Source organism: Pristis pectinata, chromosome 6 (assembly GCF_009764475.1).
Source record: "Pristis pectinata isolate sPriPec2 chromosome 6, sPriPec2.1.pri, whole genome shotgun sequence".
In the NCBI taxonomy this organism is placed as follows: Eukaryota; Metazoa; Chordata; class Chondrichthyes; order Rhinopristiformes; family Pristidae; genus Pristis; species Pristis pectinata.
Window position 1 is genome coordinate 10539192 of NC_067410.1, and position 24009 is coordinate 10563200.

Below are 24009 nucleotides of genomic sequence, written 5' to 3' on the forward strand. Positions count from 1 at the left end.
ACATGATCAAGGACAGGCTCAAGGACAGCTTCTATCCCGCTCTATTGAATGGTCCCCTAGTACAATTAACTGGACTCTTGACCTCACAAGCTAACTCGTTATGACCTTGCACCTTATTGTCTGCCTGCACTGCATTTTCTCTGTAGCTGTGACACTATTCTGCATTCTGTATTGCTTTACTTTGTACTACCTCAACGCACTGTGTAATGAATTGACCTGTACGAACAGTATGCAAGACAAGTTTTTCACTGTACCTTGGTCACATGTGACAATAATAAACCAATTTATCAAATTTAATTTACCAATCCATATCCTTCCATATTCATGTAAAAGCCTCCTGAACACCATTATCGCATCCATTACCCACTACTTCAGCTGGCAGCGCATTCCAGGCACCCACCACTCTGTGTGGAAAAAAAACTTGCCCCGCACATCTCCTTTAAACTTTCCCCCCTCTCACCTTAAAGCCATGCCCTCCAGTATTCGACATTTCTACCACCTGAGAAAGAGATTCTGACTGTCTACCCTATTCAAAGCCTCTCATAATTTTAGAAATTTTCTTCAGGTCTCCCCTCAACCTCTGATGCTCCTTCTTATACCTCAGCTGTGATCCAGACAAAATCAGGGGACCTAACCTGTGTTGTAGCTCTCTATGACATAGCTCCCTAGATGTATCTACATCCTATTCTCCTGTTCCTGCTGAACTCACAACACATGGAAAACTTGCCCCCTGATTTAAACATTCGTTTGAGTTATTGGTTCATCCTCTGTGTCACTAAGCTACTGCAACACTTTTTTAATTGACTGGAGACAAAAGACTGCAGATACTGGAATAAACAAGCTGCTGGAGGAACTCAGCATCTGTGCAGGCAAAGGAATGGTTGGCGATCCAGTTCTTGATCCGAAGCATTGACCATCCCTCTGTCTCCACAGATAGAACATAGAACACCACAGCACAGTACAGGACCTTTGGCCCACAGTGTTGTGCTGACATTTTATCCCTGCTCTAAGATCTATCTAACCCTTCCCTCCCACATAGCCCCCTATTTTTCTATCATTCATGTGTTGCCTGACCTGCTGAGTTCCTCCCGCAGTTTGGTTTTTAACCCTTTTTTTAATTGATTGATTTTTTTTTGGGGACGTAGGCATTGTTGGCAAGGGCAGCATTAATTGCCCATCCTTATTTGCCCTGAGCGAGAGGGGCTTGCTGGACCGTTCCAGGGAACAGAGGACGACAGTGAAGGCAGATTGTCTTCCCCGAGGAGCTTCACAGAACAGTTGCTGCCTTTTGTGATGGGATTCCCGAGCTGTTACAACTGTCAAGGGCTCTCTCCAGTCCTGATGAGCGCATGCACACGCTCATGCACTAACTTGCACTCCCACCACCCAAAGTCACCCTGATGGTCTCTCTGCGTTGGCCACACCCTTCTGCTGTATCAGTCTATGTCTGCAGCCTTCACCCTTCACCACCCAGTTGCTTTGCCCTCTCCTGTGCACTGTATAGTTGGATCTCTCACACCTGCCAGTCCTGGTGCAGGGATATCTGATGCGTTCACTGAGGCAGTCACAGCCCGAGTCTGTCACTCTGTTTGTCAAACCAAGGCTGAACGTCAACGTGCACCGAGGTCTCTGAAGATTTTTATTCTTTTTCTGCTCACATCTGCATCATCCTTGTTGGTGATGAACGCGCACTTTACCACACTAACTGTGCTTAGTGCCGCAGTCACTGAGGAACACAAAGGTACGCAGAAAACCACACCTCACACAACTGTTTTCTTTTCACTCACCAATTTCTTTACTGCATGTGATCATACGTGTCCTCACAAGCACCATGCACCATGCTCTCGGACTCTCAAAGTCCAGGGGCTTTAGTTCTCCCTTACCTTCATCACTTCCTGTGCAGTGACTCCACCAATGAATGCGTTGATGGGGTTCAGGTTGCCAGTGGCAACGAACGCCAGCTTCCTCACCAAGTCCTCATTCAGGGGGTCTTCTCCGAGGATAGAGGGGGCCTCCTCACTCAGCTTCTTCGCGATGTTGACCAAGAGCTCCGCATCAGTCTATGAGGGAAAACACAACGGTAGCGTAGCGGTTAGCATAACGCTATTACAGCGCCAGCGACCCGGGGTCAATTCCGGCTGCTGTCTGTAAGGAGTTTGTACGTTCTCCCCACGTCTGCGTGGGTTTCCTCCGGGTGCTCCGGTTTCCTCCCACATTCCAAAGACGTATGGGTTAGGAAGTTGTGGGCATGCTATGTTGGTGCCGGAAGCGTGGCGAGACTTGCGGGCTGCCCCCAGAACACTCTACGCAGAAGATGCATTTCACTGTGTGTTTTGATGTACATGTGACTAATAAAGATATCTTATCTTATCTTCACAACAGGGAACAGCACTGGTTGACACATTTCCCTTTAACCTTTGGCTGGCAAAGAATATTCTTGTTTATGTTTTTTTCTTGTGAATGTTGTGTCTCTTATGTGCCTGTGATGCTGCTGCAAGTAAGTTTTTCATTGTACCTGTGCATATGCGTACTTGTGAATGTGGCAATAAACTTGACTTTGACAAAGTCCTTTCCAACATTTCAGTGAAGGACTTCATCAAAACCACGGATAAACACTCGCATTGATGTGGGACTTTTCCCAACTTTGCAGCACCTCAAAGTGCTCCACACCCAACAGTCCACACTTTGAGACATTCTTACAGCGCAGTATGCAGTCATTTTGGCTCCTCGAGTCCATGGATCAGTAACAGTGCCCCACTAATTTCCCTTGTTCCTCTCCTGCTGTTCCCGTTAAAGACCTCTCAGATCCTACCACTCACTGACACACCAGGGGCAACTTAATGGCAAATTAACCTACCAACGTGCACATCTTTGAGATGTGGGAGGAAACCGGAGCACCTGAAGGAAACCCATGCGGCCTCAGGGAGAACGTGCAAACTCCACGTCGACAGCACCGGAGGTCAGGGGTCGGTGGAGCTGCGTCTGAACCAGCTGCTCCAACAAGAAGCAAACCCTCTCTTTTAATGCAGAAAATACGACAGCTAATCTGCACACGGCAAGATCCCACAAACTGTAATCCTGGAAGTGCAGTTAGAAATTTACAGTCCAGGAGACCACTACGCCTGCTATGTCCATGCTGGCCAAAGACGGAGCCGGTGAAGTGACTCCCACTTCCCGTCTCGTAGTCTACGGCTCTTTAAATGGTCACTCAGGCACCATTCAAACTCAACAGGAGCTCGCTGCCTCTACCAGCCCTTCCACTAGTGGGATCCAGAAATAAATGGCCGACACTCCTGATGGTAGCCAAAGGGAATTCCTCTGAAGCTACGGGAACGGGGGGCAATTTTGGAATGAGTGGCCCTAATCCTGAGGAGGGCTGATTACATTAGGGATTAACTAAATGTTGGACCCAGGGGATGAAGCTACTCATTGGGAAGGCTGGCTGAGGAATGAAATATTAACCCAGAACTACAAGAACCATTACTCTGTGGAAGCCATCACATGCCCTTGACAGAAGACTGCGCTGACGGCTCACTGGTGATTCCACAGAGAAGTACCAACTAATATCAAGAGGCAGTACACTCTTGTGCAAGACCCTTAACAGTGTTGAAGAGCAGAGAGACCTTGGGGTGCAAGTCCATGACTCATTGAAGGTGGCAACACAGGTAGACAGGGTGGTTAAGAAGCCTTATGGAATGCTTGGATTTATTAATCGAGGTATTGAGTACAGGAGTTAAGATGTTATGATGCATCTCTACAGAACTCTGGTTAGGCCACATTTACAGTATTGCGTGCAATTCTGGTCACCTCACTACAGGAAGGATGTCGAGGCTTTAGGGAGGGTGCAGAGGAGGTTTACTAGGATGCTGCCTGGATTAGAGGGCATGTGCTATCAGGAGAGGCTGGACAAACTTGGGCTCTTTTCTCTGGAGCGGTGGAGGCTGAGGGGTGATCTGTTGGAAGTGTATAAAATTATGAGGGGCAGAGATAGGGTGGACAAGCAATATCTTTTTCCCATTATTGAGCGATCCAATACCAGAGGGCATGCATTTAAGGTGAGTGGAGGTAGGTTCAGAACAGACTTGAGGAGCAAGTTTTTTTTTAACTGAGAGAGTGGTGGATGCCTGGAATGCGTTGCCTGATAGGGTGGTGGAGGCTAATTCTTTGGGGGCTTTTAAGAGGGGCTTGGATGGGCACATGAATGAGAGGAAAATGAAGGGATATGGGCATTCTGTAGGGAGGAGGGATTAGTTATGTCAGCACAATATTGTGGGCCGAAGGGTCTATTCTGTGCTGTACTGTTCTATGTAAGTACGGAAAACACTGGGAGGTCAAACACAGCCACATTAGACCGCTTGCCAATCCCACTGGACTCAGTCCAGAGGCTGTTCCTGAGCTGCGAGTCCAGATACACTTCACATCTGGCCCCTCAAGTCATAGCTGGGGCACAGAGTGCAGTGGTCACAAGTTTGAAGCGGGGTCACTGGGTCACCGAGCTTCACTATAAAGGAAAGTGAGCCTAAGTAGCTTGTTTATTTTCCACTTTATTTGAATTAACATCAGTGTTTTTAATGCAATCTTATTATGCAAATGTCAGATTTTTAAATTCAGAAATAAATTCTAATTACTTAGTTGCCTTTCAACTTTCTCTGACCATCAGGGATGTTCAGGTGGAGAAAGCCTTTGACAGACGAACTATCAGAAGATCACTGGAGGGTGTGGGGCCTCAGTGTGGACCTCCTCAGGCCTTGGTGTCACCCATGGCCACTCTGCCTTTGGATAACCTCATGGAGGTATTGGTAATTGGTTTATTATTGTCACATGTACCAAGATACAGTGAAAAACTTTGTGTGGCACCCAGAATGACCATTCCATACACAAGTACATCGAGGTAGTAAAACAGAGAACATAATGCAGAATATAGTAAGATAAGATTTCTTTATTAGTCACGTGCACCGAAACACACGGTGAAATGCATTTTTGTGTAAAGTGTTCTGGGGGCAGCCTGCAAGTGTCGCCACGCTTCCGGCGCCAACGTAGCATGCCCGCAACTAACTAACCCGTACATCTTTTGGAATGTGGGCGGAAACCAGGGAGAACGTACAAACTCCTTATGGACAGTGGCCGGAATTGAACCTCGGCTCACTGCTGCTGTAATAGTGTTATGCTAACTGCTACACTAGTGTTACAGTTACAGAGAAAATGCAGTGCAGGTAGACAAATAAGGTGCAAGGGCCATGACGAGGTAGATTGGGAGATCGGGAGTTCACCTTTTAGCGTATGAGAGGTCCGTTCAAGAGTCTGATAACAGCAGGGTAGAAGCTGTCCTTGAGCCTGGTGGTACCTGTTTACAAGCTTTTGTATCTTCTGTCCCAGGGGAGAGTGGAGAAGAGAGAATGTCCGGGGTGGGAGGGGTCCTTGTTTATGTTGGTTGCTTTCCTGAGGCAGTGGGGAGTGTAGACAGAGTCAATGGAGGGGAGGCCGGCTTGCGTGATGGACTGGGTTGGGTCACAAAGGCATGCAGTTATAAAATAAACAGCGACTGTGGGCAGATACAAGGCACGGGCAGGGCTGACCCCAATCCAGAAGAAGTACTCCCTCAACAAGGGGCACAGATAGGGTGAATGCGCACCGTCTTTTTCCCCAGGGTTGGGGAATCAAGAACTAGAGGGCACAGGTTTAAAGTGAGAGGGGAGAGATGTAATCGGAAACTGAGGGGCAACTTTTTCCACCCAGAGTATATGGAATGAGCTGCCAGAGGAAGTGGTTGAGGCAGGTACATTAACAACATTTAAAAGGTACTTGGACAGGTACCTGGATAGGAAAGGTTTAGGCCAAATGTGGGCAACCATGACCAGCATTGATGCGCATCTTGGTCGGCAAGGACCAGTTGGGCCAAAGGGCCTGCTTCCGTGCTGTGTGGCCCTCTGACACTCCCGCAGCAGAGGAAGTAGGTTTTGACCTTCTGCCTCAGAGACGACAGGGTGAGTGACTGAGCCACCAGTGTCTGCCTCACCCAGCGACAGTTTCATGGAGAGCAGCGGCGGAGTTTTAACGGGAGGAGGGGCTGTTTGCCAAGTTCCCCTTCTTTCCGCAGGTGCTCTGCTCACTCACCTTTCCCCAGGGTTTGGGCAGCCGGCCGTAGTCTCTCACAAACCGATGCAGAGCCTGGAAGGCAATGTGCAGCGTTCCGTGCCTGTCTATCTTGCCGTAGTCGGTGACCTGGTAGCTCGGCTCCTGCAGTGCCTCCTTCATGCATTTCTGCAACAGAGAAGGTGACAGTCAGCGAGGCATCGGTCAGGCCACAGCTGGAGTTCTGCGTGGGTGGTCCTGTGGGAAGGGCGTGATCACAGCAGAGAGGAGGCAGAGGAGATTCGCCACCGCGTTGCCTGGGATGGAACATTTCCATTACGGAGGGATCCTGCATTTGATTTCCTTGGAAAGGAGAAGGCGGAGAGGGGATGGTGCACAATGTGACGCAGGGGCAAAGTCAGTATAGACAGTTGGAAACTTTTACCCACCGCAACAGTATCTAAAACTAGAGGGTGTAGGTTTAAGACAAGGGGTAACAGGTTTGGAGGGGATCTGAGGAAGAATTTTTTCACCCAGAAGGTGTTGGAATCTGGAGCGCCCTGCCTGAGGGGATGGTGGAGACAGAGACCGTCACAACATTTAAGTTTCCAGAGAAGCACTTGAATCACCGAGGCACAGAAGCCTACAGACCAAGTGCTGGTTAATGGGATCAGCGTGGATAGGTACTTGATGGTTGGCATGGAGATAATGGGTCGAAAGGCCTGCTGTATGACCTGGATGCGGAGTGACTCCCCTACGACCATACAGCACTACAGCATAGTACAGGACCTTCAGCCCACAATGTTGTGCCGACATTTTATTCTGCTCTAAGATCTATCTAACCCTTCCCTCCCACATAGCCCCCTATTTTTCTATCATTCACGTGGCTATCTAAGAGTCTCTTAGATGCCCCTAATGTAGCTGCCCCCACAACCTCTGCTGGCAGTGCGTTCCACGCACCCACCACTCTCTGTGTAAAAAACTTACCTCTGACATCCCCCCTACACCTTCCTCCAATCACCTTAAAATTATGCCCCCTCCTAAATTAGGACCTGAATTAGGACCAGAACTCCAACAGGTCACCCAACATCAAAACCTACCCAAACTGGAACCATAACCTATACCAACGTCTCTCAATGCCAAAAGAGAAATGCCCGCACACCTCTGTCAGTGAGTGTGCAGCACATCAGGTTAACTTACAAGAACAGGCCTTTACGCTTGTCCTGTGGTCCTTAACGTGTGGAAGACCCGGGGACGATCTGACTGGACAGCTGAAGGCATCGTAAGGATCCGATTGGGTAGTTATAAAGTGGGCGTTTTCCCTGGTGGGCAGACCCAGGACGTTCAGACTGGAACCATTGTGACGACTGGAATACTCCGTCGCTCGAGGTGGCGGTGGTTGAGAACCGGAGACTTTACCACCAGGATTGGTCGGATTTTTGCCAAGTTGAGGGAAGTGGACGAGAGGCAGGAAACTGATGTGTAGGCTATCTGGCAGGGAAGATGAGGGCCCAAATAGCCTTCTCTTAATATTCCTTCAAAGAAAATACACTGGGAAGGGTGAGGAGTGGGCAGGGACTAAATACCTTTGCAGGCCAGTCACCCTCAAAATGCCACACAGTTGCAGCAGGGACGATACCTTTAGGGAGGTAATCACATCAAAATGTTTAATGTTATTGAATTATTGAGATGTCTGGCCAAATTATGTCTCAGATCGGTCTTTGGGACCTCCCAGTCTACTCTCCCTGATTATTCCACCATCCCATCTGTGAACTGTGGTCAGAGACAGGCTCAAGACACCGTCACTGGGGACATCCTGTCACCCTACACCAGGGAACTGATTGCCAATCCCATCCAGTGACAACCTTCCCCGTGAGAGGGTCATAACGCAACAGAGGAGACTGGGGTGGGGTGGGGTGGGTGCTGGTGAGTGTGGGCGGAACAGCCGTACTTACAAAGGTCAAATGCTGCGGCATCTTCACCTCCGTCACAACCCCACCTCCCTCGTAATCTCCAAAAGCGGTTGTGTCGCAGATTGAGAAGGAATAGGGATCTGAAACACACGTTTAACTAGTTATATAAATGACTTGGGTGGAAGTACTGAAGATATTGTTGCTAAATTTGCTGCTGACACAAAAGGTATGTGGGAAAGTAAGTCTCGAAGAGATATTTAGATATTTATTAGTCGCATGTACATCGAAACACACAGTAAAATGCATCTTTTTGCGTAGAGTGTTCTGGGGGCAGCCCGCAAGTGTCGCCACGCTTCTGCCGCCAACAGTAGCTTGCCCACAACTTCCTAACCTGTACGTCTTTGGAATGTGGGAGGAAACCGGAGCACCCAGAGGAAACCCACGCAGACACGGGGAGAACGTAAAAACTCCTTACAGACAGTGGCGGGAATTGAACCTGGGTCGCTGGCGCTGTAATAGTGTTACGCTAACCGCTACACTACCATGCCTGCCCCAAGGACAAAAAGAGGTGACAAGGGGATATGGATAGGTTAAGTGAGTGGGCAAAGATCTGGCAGATGGCGTATAATGTGGGAAAGTGTGTAGTCATCAATTTCTGGCAGAAAAAAAATTAAAAATAAAGCACATCTAAATAGTATACAACCGCAGACCTGTGAGATGAGAAAGCAACTGGGTGTCCGAGTGCATTGTTTGTAAAACACTCCCGTACAGGTACAGCAAGTAACTAATAGAGCCAACAAGATGTTATTGTGGGATTGAATACAAAGGTAAGGTTATGCTTCAGTGGTGAGACTACATCTGGAGTATTGTGAGCAATACTGGCCTCATTTTCAGAAGGAAGCTGATGCATGAGACTTTGGAGGTGGTTTACCAGACTTAATACTTGGAATGATTGAGTTGCCTTATGAGGAAAGGTTGAACAGGGAAGGCTTGTACCTCCTGGAATTTGGACGAGTGATTGAAATATACTTGAGGGTCATGATAGGGTGGATGTGGCGATTTCCTCTTGTGGGAGAATCTAAAACCAAAAGGTCACTGCAAAAAAAAAAGGCATTGCCCATTTAAGACAGGCTTGGGGCATTTTTTTTCTCTTGCAGAGCCCCATGAGTCTTTGGAACTCTCTTCCTCATAGGATGGAGGAGGCAGAAAATTGGAATTTTTTTTTAAGGAAGAGGGAGACAGAGTCTTGATAAGCACAGGGTGAATGGACACTGGGGGGTAGGCAGGAATGCAGAGTTGTAGTACGATGGAGCTACGATCTTTCCGAATGACGGAGCAGCCACCAGCAGAGTGGGGCCTACTCCCAATTTGTACGTTTGTAGGTGACATTAAAAAGGAGAAGCTCTTTCCTCCAGCCGGCGAGAAGTTGCCAGGTGAAAAAGGCTCAAGATAATCAGTAAACTAATCAGGGGAGGTGGAGGGAGGAGGACAATTTTCTCCAGACAGCAGGTTTTAATTTGACCTCCCCCCCACCCCTCTCCCCCCATCCCCCACCTTACCCCCCACCCCTCTCCCTCACCCCCTAACCACACCTCCCACCCCTCTCCCTCACCTTCACCTTAACCCCCACCCCTCCCTCACCCCTAACCACACCCCCCACCCCTCTCCCTCACCCTGCTATCCCCCACCTTACTCCCCCACCCCATCACACAACCCCCTCCCTCACCCTCGACCACACCTGTCCACCCCTCCCTCACCCCCATCCCCCACCTTAACCCCACCCACCCCTCTCCCTCACCCCCAACCCCTCTCTCTCATCCCCACCACACACCCCACCCCCTCTCCCTCACCCCCATCCCCCACCTTACCCCGACCCCTCTCCCTCACCCCACCACACCTTCCCACCCCTCTCCCTCAACCCCCCATCCCCACCTTATCCCCAGCCCTCTCCCTCACCCCCACCACACACCCCACCCCCTCTCCCGCACCCCCCCCCCCCCCCACCCCTCTCCCTTACGGTCCTTCCAGTGCCACTCCATTGCACTGAGACCATCAGTCACAGATACCATTGTGGGGTTTTACTGCCATCTGCTGACACCCTGAGCAGTCTGCACCCTCACCGATGAACTGGATTTCCATGGGTCTGCAGTTATTCAGCTCAGTCATGCCTTGAACTTCTGAGAAGGTCACGAAATCCCCCATCTGAAAGCCAGCGCCTGACCTTTCCAAACAAGTTACGATCCCTGGGTTCCCCTAAGCACACAGGAAGATAAGATCAGTAGCAATTTAACCGAAACATCTTCAAGTGGCATTTGTGAAACAAAGTCAAAGTCGAGTTTATTGTCATATGCACAAGTCCATGTATGCACAGGTGCAATGAAAAACTTACTTGCAGCAGCATCACAGGCACATACCATCAGATACACAACATTCACAAGAAAAACATAAATTAAACATATTACACAAAAATTATACAAGAAAGAACACAATTAGAACAAAAAAAAAGTCCATTGTAACACAAAGTGGTTAAAGTGGTCATGTTGTTACTATACTGAGGTAGTGATCAGGGTTCTGCAGGTTGGTTCAAGAACCAAATGGTCAAAGGAAAGGTGCTGTTCTTGAACCTGGTGGTGTGGGACTTCAGGATTCTGTACCTTCTGCCCGATGGTAGCTGCGAGAAGATGGCATGGCCCGGATGGTGGAGATCTTTGATGATAGATGTTGCCTTCTTGAGGCAGGGCCTTATGTAGATACAACTGATGGTGCGGAGAGATGTGTCTGTGATGCATTAGGCTGAGTCCACTACTCTCTGCAGCTTCTTACATTCATAGAACAGTACAGCACAGGAACAGGCCCTTCGGCCCACGATGTCGTGCTGAACTACTTAAACTAGTAATTAAATGCCTAACTTATCTAATCACTTCATCTCCCAGCACAATATCAATTTCCCTCCATTCTCTGCAATATCCATGTGCCTATCTAAGAGCCTCTTAAACGCCTCTATCATATCTGCCTCCACCACCACACCTGGCAGCACATTCCAGGCACCCACCACTCCCTGTGTAAAAAAATTTGCTCCATACATCTCCTTTGAACTTACCCCCTCTCATCTTAAATGCATGCCCTCTAGTATTAGATATTTCGACCCTGGGAAAAGATACCGGCTGTCTATTCTACTTATGCTTCTCCCCTCATCTTCCGCTGCTCCAGAGAAAACAACTCAAGTTTGTCCAACCTCTTGTTATAGCACATGCCCTCTAATCCAGAGGGCTGCACCCTCTCCAAAGCCTCGAAGTCCCATGAGAATTTTGTATCTTTCATTGAAATGATCTCCCACAGCTCTAAACTCTGGAGAATTTAGACCCAGTTGGCAAAAGCTCTCCTCACAGAACAATAATCCCTATTCCCCAGAATCAAATCCAGGGGAACCTTTGTTGTACTCCATCTGTCTGAAGTATATCTGTCCTTAGGGAGGGAGACCAGACCTGTATTTATGCAATCTCACCAGGACCCTGCATGATTACAGTAAGAGGTCCTTATTCTTTTACATTAACCAGCTCCTCAAATTCAGCATACCTAATATCTGCAGGTATGTAGATATCCATCATTCTTCCTTAAAAACAGAACCACTGTATGTCTTTACATCTGTAGGTAACAAAGCATGTAATTCGTTCCCATTGGAATTGCTGAACCAGACCATAATGCAACCAGTCAGGATACTTCCAACAGTGCACCTGTAGAAGTTTGTTAGAGTATTCAGTGACAAGCTGAACCTCCTAAGGTAAAGATGCTGGTGCACCTTCCTTGTGATTGCAATTCCTTGTGAAGTCAATAAAACGCGCATGCTGGCCCCAGAAAGTTGACCGAGGCCCCTGCACCGATGCTGCAGGCTCTTGGCGGAGCAGGAGCAGCAGCACCAATGCAGTCCTGAGCAGCACCAGCTACTGCAGCAGATCTCAGGAAGCAAGCGTGACCCCATCCTCCCAGTCACCAGGCCAATGCACCTGCCCCATGCCTCGAGTAGCCCAGTGCCCTCAGCCAAGGCTCCAGACCCTCCAGCTCAGTGTCTCAGCCCCTGTGGCAAGATTTTGGACCAGCATCAACCATCTAGTTCGTCTGCTGGTCTCTGCACAGAAGCACAGGCCCAGTGTATCACCAGTGGTCATCTCTTTGCCAGTAAACCAAATGATGCTAAATGGAATTAGTAGAGATAGGCACCTGATGGTTAGTATGGACAAGGCGGGCCGAAGGGCCTGCTTTTGTGCTGTTTACTCCATTGGCAGGTTCCCCAACTCGCCCTCTGGTGGGACATCCTCAACTGAGGAGACTGGGAAAACCTTCCCTCTGCCATCTCACTCAGTGGGACCACAGGTTCCTCCAGCAACAGGCTCTCTCCTTCCCCAAAAACCCTGCCACAGGAGTTATTACCACCCAAGTTTTTACTACCCAAGACTCTTCCTGTCCCTCACTCACAGCCTCCCACCATGTGAAATTGTGACATCCAGCCATTCTGTCACCACCCCTCCGCCATTTTGCCCAATGAATGGCAACATCCACCATTAAACGCTCGCAAGTTCAGCCTTGGGTACCTCAGCAGACGTGGTCGATGAATCACATAAAACAGTACAGCACAGAACAGGTCCTTCAGCCCACAATGTTGTGCCGACATTGCTAATCCCTCCTACCTACAGAACGCCCATATCCCTCCATTTTCCTCTCATTCATGTGCCCATCCAAGCCCCTCTTAAAATCCCCCAATGAATTTGCCTCCACCACCCTATCAGGCAACGCATTTCAGGCATCCACCACTTTCTCAGTAAAAAAAACTTACTCCTTACGTCTCTTCTGAACCTACCCCCTCTCACAATGGATACGCGATCATGCAAGGAACAGTGAGTGAGCAAGACAGGCTAGACCCTCAGAAGAACGAGGAGGTATTATTGGAACATAGACTATTCTGAACAGGATACTGAGAGAAACCATTCCTTCCTAGGTCAAACTGAAGGGCTTAGTCTCAGGAAAGAGGCATGAGAACATCTCTCTTCTTCAGGGACTGAGAATCTCTATTTGCAGTATGGAGAATCTGGTCATAAGTGAGATCAATAGATTGTTGTTCACTGAGGGAGATCAGATTGGGATCGGATGGGATTTCAGGCTCTAGATGGCAGATCAGCCATGATTTTACTGATTAGTGGACCATCTTTGAGGCCTTGTTCCCATTTCTTTGTTTAGTGTCTTGTGGACATGTGATGGAAGTGGTTCTGAGAGTTTGAGACCAACCAGTTAGACACTCACTCCGGTGTAAAATTAAAGCAGAACCCGAGCTCAGCCTGACAGTGTCTGATCCTGAGCCAAACCCAACCAGGCCCAGTCCCAAACATGGCCAGTCCCAACCCAAGCGGACTATGACCCCAATCCCATTGCAGCCACAGCACAGCCAGTTCCAATCCAATCATCACTGCAAATGTAACTGCCTCAAACATGTTACCGATGGGTTTGAGGATGAAACATTATATATTGAGTAAGAGAATGTGTGTTAATATATCTGGATAAAATACTGGGCTGGGCTGGCACGACCTGACCCAAACCAGAATGACCTACACACAACCCAACCCAACCCCATCAACCAGGGTGAAGGTCCACTCCCATCACCACCAGTGCAGTGGTGGCACCACACACAAAAGGCACTGCAGTTACTCTCCTCTGACAGCGTCTCCCAAATCTGTGACCTCTACCACCAAAAAGGACTAGGGCAACGGGTGCATTGGTGCACCAGGAGACTACAGAAATTCGGCATGTCCCCTTTGACACTCGTTGCACCACAGAAAGCATCTTCTCTGGATGTATCACAGCTTGGTATGGCAACTGCAAGAAACTGCAGAGAGTTGTGGACACAGCCCAGTGTGTCATGGAAACCAGCCTCCCCTCCTTGGACTCTTGTCTTTACCTCTCGCTGCCTTGTTAAAGCAGCTAGCATAATCAAAGACCCCATCCACCCGGGTCATCCTCTCTTTTCCCCTCTTCCATCAGGTAGAAGATACAGGAGCCTGAGGGCACGTACCACCAGACTTAAGGACAGCTTCTACCTCACTGTGATAAGACTATTGAACGGTTCCCTTATACGATGAGATGGACTCTGATCTCACAATCCACCTTGTTGTGACCTTGCTCCTTATTGCACTGCACTTTCTCTGTAGCTGAGACACTTTACTCTGTACTGTTACTGTTTTTACCTGTACTACCTCAATGCACTCTGTACTAACTCAATGTAACTGCACTGTGTAATGAATTGACCTGTATGATCAGTATGCAAGACAAGTTTTTCACTGTATCGTGTTACATGTGACAATAATAAACCAATACCACCCCCTGCAGGCTCCCCGCCAACTCCCATGCCAACCAAAATATCTCACTGGGTCCAAATCACAGGACTCCCAACCCGACTACACCATGGGAGTACCTTCACCAGAAGGACTGTGGCGGTTCAATAAGGTGGCTCTCTGTCACCTCCTCAAGGGCAATTAGGGATGGGCAATAAATGCTGGTCTTGCCAGCAATGCCTCATCCCCATAAAAATGAACAAGCAAAACGATCTCCATGGGTCACGTAGCCAGGTCGTACAAGGTTTGTGTTCGCTCTCGAGCAGAGGGAGCTCTGCACGGATATTCACCTGGAAATGGGGGTAGGAGTTGAATAGGGACAAGGCAAAACCGAATGTTAGCAGAGAGGATTTACCTTGGTGATGCAGGAGACAACACCGCGTACGGGCTCTTCACCATTCGCATCTGTCATGATGAAGTCATCCCCGAAGTCACAGAACACCTGACTGTTAAGTAAACCAGAAACAGTGTGTTTACAGGGTGGGGAGACTGGAGGACATCCACAAGCTCAGAACCATTACAGCTCACTGCCTCAATGTCCATTGGCAAAAGGGTCTCCAATTATTGCACCATTCTTTGTGAACGAATGCTGCCTAATAGGGAAGACTTTACTCTAGAGCTTGGATGGGCATTGTGGCCTAGAACTTGTACTCCAACAGACTTCTACAGATGCACTGTTGAAAGTATCCCGCCTGGTTGAATCACGGCCTGGTACGGCAATTTCAAAGCACAGGAATGCAAGAGACTAGAGAGTAGAGGACACAGCCTGGTCAATGTGGCCTAGAACTTGTACTCCAACAGACTTCTACAGATGCACTGTTGAAAATATCCCGCCTGGTTGAATCACGGCCTGGTACGGCAATTTCAAAGCACAGGAATGCAAGAGACTAGAGAGTAGAGGACACAGCCTGGTCAATTACAGGCACAGCACTCCCCACCATTGACAGTATCTACAGAAGGCGTTGCCTCAAGAAGGTAGTACCTATCATCAAGGATCACCACCATCTGGGTCATGGCCTCTTCTCACTGCTAACATCAGGGAGGAGGTACTGAAGCCTGAAGTCCCACATCACCAGGTTCAGAAACAGCTACTTTCCTACAACCATCTGGTTCCTGAACTGACCTGCACAACCCTAACCCTACCTCAGCAATGGAACACCACGGACCACCTCTTGCACTACCATGGACTTGTGTCTTGTTTTTGCACCAAGCTTTCTTGCCTGTACCTACGTGTTGGTGATGCTGCTGCAAGCAGGTTTTTCATTGTGCCTGTACCTCACTGTACTTGCGCACAAGACAATAAACTCGACTTGACTGAATTACACTGCGAGTTTCTACAGTCTTCACTGAAATTAAAACATTAAACCCAATGAATCCCTGGATGGTAGGGATCACCATGGGGACTTTAAATCAACTGCACCAGCTGAACAGAAACACTTCAAATTATTCTTTTTATTGATGTCGAGGGCACCGATACTCAGTTACTATTATGACATAGGAGGAGACCATTCAGCCCACCGAGTCCATGCTGGCTCCTAGCACAGCAATTAGTCCCATTCCCCTTTCTTACTTCCTACCTGGATGCATCACGGCTTGGTACGGCAACTGCTCTGCCCAGGACTGCAAGAAACTGCAGAGAGTTGTGGACACAGCCCAGCGCGTCACGGAAACCAGCCTGCCCTCCTTGGACTCGGGCCTCTCGCTGCCTTGGCAAAGCAGCCAGCATAATCAAAGACCCCACCCACCCGGGTCATTCTCTCCTCCTCCATCAGGTAGAAGATACAGGAGCCTGAGGGCACGTACCACCAGGCTTAAGGACAGCTTCTATCCCACTGCGATATTGAACGGTTCCCTTATAGGATGAGATGGACTCTGACCTCACGATCTTATTGCACTGCACTTTCTCTGTAGCTGTGACACTTTACTCTGTACTGTTATTGTTTTTACCTGTACTACGTCAATGCACTCTGTACTAACTCAACGTAACTGCAATGTGTAATGAATTGACCTGTACGATCGGTATGCAAGACAAGTTTTTCCACTGTACCTTGGTACAAGTGACAATAATAAACCAATACCTGCAACTTATTCTATCTCACATGTCCACTAACTTCCCTCATTTGATTCTTTTTGCCAGGATGCTGCCTGGATTAGAGGGTATTAGAGGTTGGACAAACTCGGAATGTTTTCTCTGGAGTGTCGGAGGCTGAGGGGAGACCTGATAGAAGTTTATAAAATTATGAGAGGCATGGATAGGGTAGACAGTCAGAATCTTTATCCCAGGAGAAAAATGTCAAATACTAGAGGGCAGGGCTTTAAGGTGGGAGGGGGAAAGTTTAAAGGAGATGTGCAGGGCAAGTTTTTTTGTTTTTACGCAGAGAGTGGTAGGTGCTGGAGTACTGGTGGGAGCAGACACTGTAGTGGCATTTTAAGAGGCATTTGGACAGGTGCATGAACATGCAGGGAATGGAGGGATATGGGTCATGTGCAGGTAGATAGGTTTAGTTTAATTTGGCATTATGGTCAGCACAGAAATTGTGGGCCAAAGGGCCTGTTCTTGTGCTATACTCTACGTCCCATATTCCAAGCACAAGAACAAAGGGGCAATTGCACTGGCCAGTTACATTTGCCAGCACATCATAATGGAATGGAGTCCTCTGATCATTAGTACGAGCCTCTAGATTGTTAATATGCACCCACGGTGCGACCAAACCCTCGAGCAGAAAGAAAAAAATCAACCTTAGTCCGGCTGCCTCTGGTCAGAGAGCAACCTGGAGGTAAACTCCCCCGTCCTCAGACCGTATGAACATCGCAAGTGCAGAGAAGTGGGAGGGAGCCCTTACCTAAACAGGCCTTTCGTATCTGCCATGATGAACTTGATGTTTTTCTGGTGACAAAACTCCCCGACCTCCAGCTGTTCCTCCAGCGAGGAGTTGGTCAGCACAACCACCTGGGAGCAGAATGACAGACGGTTAACACGTGTGGAATCAGGCCTCGAATAACTCAGTAACCTGCTGCCCAGCATACGGAGTGAGTCCTGAGGTCAGTTACATCAGAGGCACACAGGGAAACACAGCTGGAGCCTTTAGTATTAATGGCTAGTGATTTGTGAATTCTGTAAGGGAGAGTTTCCATTATCCACATGGCAGTAACACGGGGGTCACCCATACCTATTTGTTGCTTATTTGGTTCCTAGCAGAACAATCCCATCAGTTCCATTCCCTTCTCCCCTCAGTTAAGATAAAATAAGACATCTTTATTAGTCACATGTACATCAAAACACACAGTGAAATACATCTTTTGCATAGAGTATTCTGGGGGCAGCCCGCAAGTGTCGCCACGCTTCTGGTGCCAACGTAGCATGTCCACAACTTCCTAACCTGTACATCTTTGGAATGTGGGAGGAAACTAGAGCACCCGGAGGAAACCCACGCAGACACGGGGAGAACGTACAAACTCTTTACAGACAGTGGCAGGAATTGAACCCGGGTCGCTGGTGCTGTAAAGCATTATGCTAACCGCTACACTATCGTGCCTGTTCCTAGTATCTCTTCACATGCTCATCAACTCCTTCCTGATCTTCCCAATATCCACCTACATTAGGGCCAACTTACAGTGACCAATAAACTCACCAACTCACACCTCTTTGGGACGTGAGAGGAAACCATCAAGGTTGTAGGCAAGCTGGTCGATTATTGTCACATGTACCAAGGTACAGTGATAAACTTTGGTCTGCATGCCATCCATACAGATCATCCCTTGAATGAATGTTTAAACAAAAAAGACACTCCATCTTAACTGTTGGCTTGTTTTACTAGCCGTAACAGAGAGCTTTCAACTCATCAGCACAGTCACTCAGGGCTGTCATCAGACAACCATTAAAAGGAAGGGGCTGCAGTACATCGCAAAAGTAGGTCATAGAAACACCTCATAAAATCTCTCTCTGCTACCTGACATTAATGTTCCATGATTCCCATGGGCTTTACAACCACTATAGTATTTGAACAGACAACATTTCTATCTCCCAGTAATTATTAATGGTACTTCACACTTGCCAGTCCCCAATCTGAATCCAAACTTGGACCAAGATGGGATTTCCTCCATTAGCATTTACTGTTTATGTTGTTTGATCTTGGCTGCTCTGTCCAACATGATTACAATCCCATTTGTGACTGATTTTAAGCAAATCCAACCACAACAGTAATTCATACCTTCTCCCTTAGCAGGAATGTTCAGGGTCTAAATGTGTACAGGTCAAAGAACATGTTACTTGGGGTTGGTGTGGTGAGTGAACACCTAGGCTCACAGTCAGCTGTATGGGGTGAAAACAAGCCTCAATTTTAAGATAACAAAAAAAGTTTCAACTCTTGGATTCTTTGTTAATGGTTTCTCTCTCTATGGATGCTGCCTGACCTGCTGAGTGTTTCTAGCATTTCCTGTTTTTATTTTAGATTTCCAGCATCTGCAGTTTTTTATTTTGATTTTCTCAGTTTTAAAACTCTCCTTGTTTTTCAAATCCCTCTGTGACCTCTCTTAATTTGTCATCTTTTCCAGCCCAACAATCCTCATAGACATTCCAAAGACGTACAGGTTAGGAAGTTGTGGACATGCTATGTTGGTGCTGGAAGCGTGGCAACGCTTGTGGGCTGCCCCCAGAACACTCTATGCAAAAGATGCATTTCACTGTGTGTTTCGATGTACATGTGACTAATAAAGATGTCTTATCTTACTCTCCAACTCCAAACACTTGGCCATCCCCAAATTTTGACTGTGCTGCCAAACCTCCTGCTGTCAGGGTGCAAAGCTCTGGAACTCCCTCCCTGAACTTCTCGCCTCTCTCCCTTCCTTTATGACACCCTTTAACAGTAGCCTCTGTGACCAAACTGCTCACCTTCCCTAATGCCTCACCATGTGGCTTGGAGACAATTTTGTTTGGTAACACTGATGTTCAGCACAGACTCAGTGGGCCGAAAGGTCTGGTTCTGTGCTGTTACAACCCTATGGCACTCTGGTGAAATGCTCTAGGGCACTCTGCCTCATTAAACTTGCTATTGAGAAGGAGTAAACAACTTTAGAAAAGAGCTAGAGAAATGAGAAATAATGCCCACATATCCTTTTTAAATCATTTGTCTATAAGATGCCAGCACTTATTGCATATCCCTACTTGTCCTGAATTGAGGAGTCAGTAATGGTGCATTTGGAGTCATCCACAGGTCAGACCAGGGAAGGACAGTGGACTTGCTTCTCTGCAAGTAGGAAGGACATCAGTGAACCAGATGGGTGTAAACACCAATCTGAATGACAATTACAAGTCAGGAAGCTAAAGAAATTTGGCATGTCCCCGTCGACCCTCACCAACTTTTAATCGATGCACCATAGAAAGCATTCTATCCCGATGCATCACGGCTTGGTATGGCAACTGCTCTGCCCGTGACCGCCAGACACTGCAGAGAGTTGTGCTGAGCTGTGTCCATGTCACGGAAAACAGCCTCCTCTCCATGGACTCTGTCTACACTTCTCGCTGCCTCAGTAAAGCATCCAACATAATCAAAGACCCATACCAGACATTCTCTCTTCTCCCCTCTCCCATCGGGCAGAAGATACAAAAGCCTGAAAGCATGTACCAGCAGGCTCAAGGACAGCTTCTATCCTACTGTTACAAGACTATTGAACTGTCCCCTAGTACGATAAGATGGACTCTTGACCTCACAATCTACTTCGTTATGGCCTTGCACCTTATTGTCTGCCTGTACTGCACTCTCTGTAGCTGTCACACTTTATTCTGCATTTTGTTGGTTGTTTTACCCTGTACTACCTTGATACACTATGTAATGAATTGATCTGTATGAACGGTATGCGACAAGTTTTTCACGTACCTTAGTTTATTGTTGTTACATGTACCAATTTCAATTTTATTTAATTACTTAAATTTAAATTCCCCGCTGCCACGGTGTGATTTGAAGATATTTCTGGATCGGTGGTCCAGAGCTTTGGATGCTAGCCCAGTACCCTAACCACAACATTATTACAACTTGTTAGCACCCCTCATCATCTGTCTAGAATTCCACAAAAGCCGGTCCCTGGCAAATCAAAGTTTTTCAACTGGGCTATCACCAATGGAGCTGATCTCAGCCACGGTGACAATGCAATCTGCACACATTCCTGGGATATAAATGCTCATGCACCAGCAAAGTTCTATGGATAGGAAAGGTTTAGAGGGATATGGGCCAAGCATGGGCAAATGGGACTAGCTTAGATGGGAAGCTTGGCTGGCATGGAAGAGTTGGGCCAAAGGGCCTGTTTCTGTGCTGTATGACTCTATGAGCTGCCTTTCTCAGTAGCAGCTAGCTGTATCTTCACAATCACCAAAGATACCACCAGTCCCAACGTCGGTTAGTCTGCAGGGACAAACAACTGGCTGTGATGCCAGTGACCTCTTGAACATAGTGGCCCTGATCCAGGGCTCCGAGGAGACGTTTCAGGCAGTGCTGAAGGAGATCTGAATGCTCGAAGTGGTGTCAGGACTGCCTTTGAGATCGCAATTCTGAACTTTCATGCAAATACTTTTTACAATAGGAGCTCCTAAGCAATGAAGGGCCACTTAGTTCACCTTTACCATCCAGGTATGCAAGTGCTGCAGCACAAATTGACTAACCACAGTAATTCATCCTTAGCAGCAAGCACACGCCCCGGTGAGGCAGGAGTGCCTTGGGAACCAGAGGTTAAAAATCAGCCAAGCCATTAAGTCAAGGAGTTGATGGAGGAATAGTCTTCTGGTTTGTTGTGCGGAAGTGAATCTAAATAGAGAAGGAAGGGAATTAGCTGTAGAATGAACCTGATCTGCCCGGGGAGAAAGGTCAAAGGAAACTCTGGCAAGTGTTAGCACATCCAGGGACACACTGAATCATTACTGCTGATAATGGATCAAATAACTTCAGATCCTTGTGACCCTGGAGAAACCAGAAAGGTTGAGACCTGACATGATTCAGGGCACCTTATTTATTTATTTGTAGCAAATAAATTCTGAGCATCTGAGGTCTCTTGAGTTTCCCTTGTCTATTTATCTGTGCAGGCAGCGGGCAAGGCTGACACTTACTATGCATTCCCAGATAGCCTCCGAGTTGGCAGCTAGCTGTGCCAATGGGTGGTTAAAAGTGTCCTACTTTACAAGGTCTGGAGTCCCATGTAGGCCAGACCTTGGAAGGACGGCCGATATCCTTTCCTGACAGACAGTGAACAAGATGAGTATTTACAACCAAACAGAAGATGAAGGAGGAATAGCCTTGCAACCGAGGTCAGCTTTTTATTCTAGATTTATTTAATTACTTGAATTTAAGTTAACCCATTGCCATGGTGAATTTGAACTCCTGGCCTCTGGATCCCTGTTCCAGACTGCTGGATGCTGGTCTGCTAATTTAACCACTACGCTGCGGACCCCACGTGATCCCTTGAAGATGACGTTGACCCTCAGCGAACTTATTCCTGCAATAGGACTTGAGCAGACACGGCAAGTATCTTACCTGATACTTATGGAGTACATCCTTGGTCAGCTTTCCAGTGTACGAGGAGACAGGAACATAAATGTTCAGCCCAACGAGGCATCGTTCTGATGCTTTTGCCCTGTTCTTCCCGATATCTTTCTCTGTCAGATAAAACTGAAAAAAGAAGATAAATAGATCAGGATTTTCCTTCATACCCCTCACAGTTTCTTCCACTGTACTTCACTGAGTACATTTCCTGTAGGTAAAATTCATCTGACTTTCTAACATTTCAACAACTTTAAAACTATTCAGATTAGTTTCTTGTCATATACAACAGGGTGCAATGAAATTCCTTGCTCGCTCACAGAGTAAACAGTATGCATGGAAATAACAAATACTACAATAAAGACAGCGATGATTGAAAGAAAGCAGAATGGTGCAAAGTATGGTGGTGCAAACTGAAGTAGAGCACAAAGAAATGCTAAAGTGACAATAACAGAAGAGGTAGAATTAAAAGTTCGAGAATGTAGCAGCACTGGGAAGGGGGTGTGAAAGTTTTGAAAGTGTGCCGCCAGACTTCTGGGCCAGCCTAGGACTGGGCATTCCCCAATGGGAGATGTGTGAAAAGGCCACGGCTGCCGGGTTACTCCAGCAACGATCACTGGGAAAGGGGTCGAGCCCTAAAGATCGAGAGGTAGCAGAGTGCCACAGCTGCCTTGTGATTCTAGCCATCCAGGTTCGATATAGAACATAGAACACTACAGCACAGTAAAGGCCCTTCGGCCCACAATGTTGTGCTGACATTTTATCCTGCTCAAAGATCTATCTAACCCTTCCCTCCCACATAGCCCCCTATTTTTCTGTCATTCATGTGTCTAAGAGTCTCTTACATGTCCCTAATGTCTCTGCCCCCACAACCTCTGCCAGCAGTGTGTTCCACTCACCCACCACTCTCTGTGTAAAAAAAACTTACACCTGACATCCCCCTTATACCTTCCTCCAATCCCCTTAAAATTATGTCCCCTCGTGTTAGCCATTGTCGCCCTGGGAAAAAGTCTCTGACTGTTCACTCGATCTATGCCTCTTATCGTCATGAGTGAGTTTGCAAATGAAGCAGAAATTGGTGGTGCTGTGGACAGTGAGGATGATTGGGGGGGGGGGGCAGGCACAGTAGTGTAGCGGTTAGCGTAATGCTATTACAGCACCAGCGACCTGGGTTCAATTCTGGCCACTGTCTGTAAGGAGTTTGTATGTTCTCCCCGTGTCTGTGTGGGTTTCCTCCGGGTGCTCCGGTTTCCTCCCACATTCCAAAGACGTACGGGTTAGGAAGTTGTGGGCATGCTATGTTGGCGCTGGAAGCGTGGCAACACTTGCGGGCTGCCCCCAGAACACCCTATGCAAAAAGATGCATTTCACTGTGAGTTTCGATGTACATGTGACTAATAAAGAAATCTTATCTTAAAAGAAAAGAGGTGATTGGTTCAGAAGTCTGACAGCAGTGGAGAAGAATCTGTTCTTAAATCTGGTGGTCTAGGCTTTCAGTCTCCTGTATCTTCTCCTAGAAGGTAGAAGAGAAGAAAAGGGAATGGCCAAGGTGGCAGGCATCCTTGATGATACTGTCAGCCTTCCTGAAGCAACGCACCACGCAGATGGACTGGATGGAAAGAAGTGACCAGCCTGTGATGGTCTGGGTAGAGTTTACTGCTCTCTGCAGCTTTTGCTGGTCCAGAGCAGAGCAGTTGCCATACCAAGCTGAAATGCAACCCATCAGGATACATGGTGAAAGGAAAAATGAATGCTGCATAAAATGATCAAATAGACATTATTTTGCTCTGTACAAGGTGCACTCTGAGCGCTTTGGAATGATTATTTTAATTCTCTATCCAACTCTCACTCTGATCTGTCTGTTGTGGCCACCTGTACTGTTATAATAAGACCTCACGCAAGCTTGAGGAACGGTTTCTGCTGTAGGTTACCCACCTGAAATATTAAATCAGAATTTCTTTCTCTCCACTAACACGGCCTGATCTGCTGAACATTTCCTGCAGCTCTGTATTTCACAGCTTTTACACATTTCTTTGTAACCATCCTCATTAACCTATCGACCAGACGGCTTCATCAACAGCTTACCACCACTGTGACCCTGACCTCACCTTATCAGTG

At 47.6% G+C, this 24009-nt stretch overlaps 1 protein-coding gene across 3 annotated transcripts in view; it reads right to left on the bottom strand.

The window, feature by feature from the left end:
• LOC127571393 (ubiquitin-like modifier-activating enzyme 1) overlaps positions 1-24009 on the bottom strand; it is a 258873-nt gene that overhangs the window by 224824 nt on the left and 10040 nt on the right. For all 3 annotated transcript variants that reach the window (XM_052017709.1, XM_052017710.1, XM_052017711.1), the window contains exons 4-10: positions 21886-22020; positions 17209-17315; positions 14721-14811; positions 10106-10238; positions 8028-8125; positions 6115-6261; positions 1884-2060 (exon numbers count right to left, since the gene is read on the bottom strand). In XM_052017709.1, coding sequence (XP_051873669.1) covers positions 1884-2060; positions 6115-6261; positions 8028-8125; positions 10106-10238; positions 14721-14811; positions 17209-17315; positions 21886-22020 — 888 coding nt within the window. The remainder of the gene's footprint in view (positions 1-1883; positions 2061-6114; positions 6262-8027; positions 8126-10105; positions 10239-14720; positions 14812-17208; positions 17316-21885; positions 22021-24009) is intronic.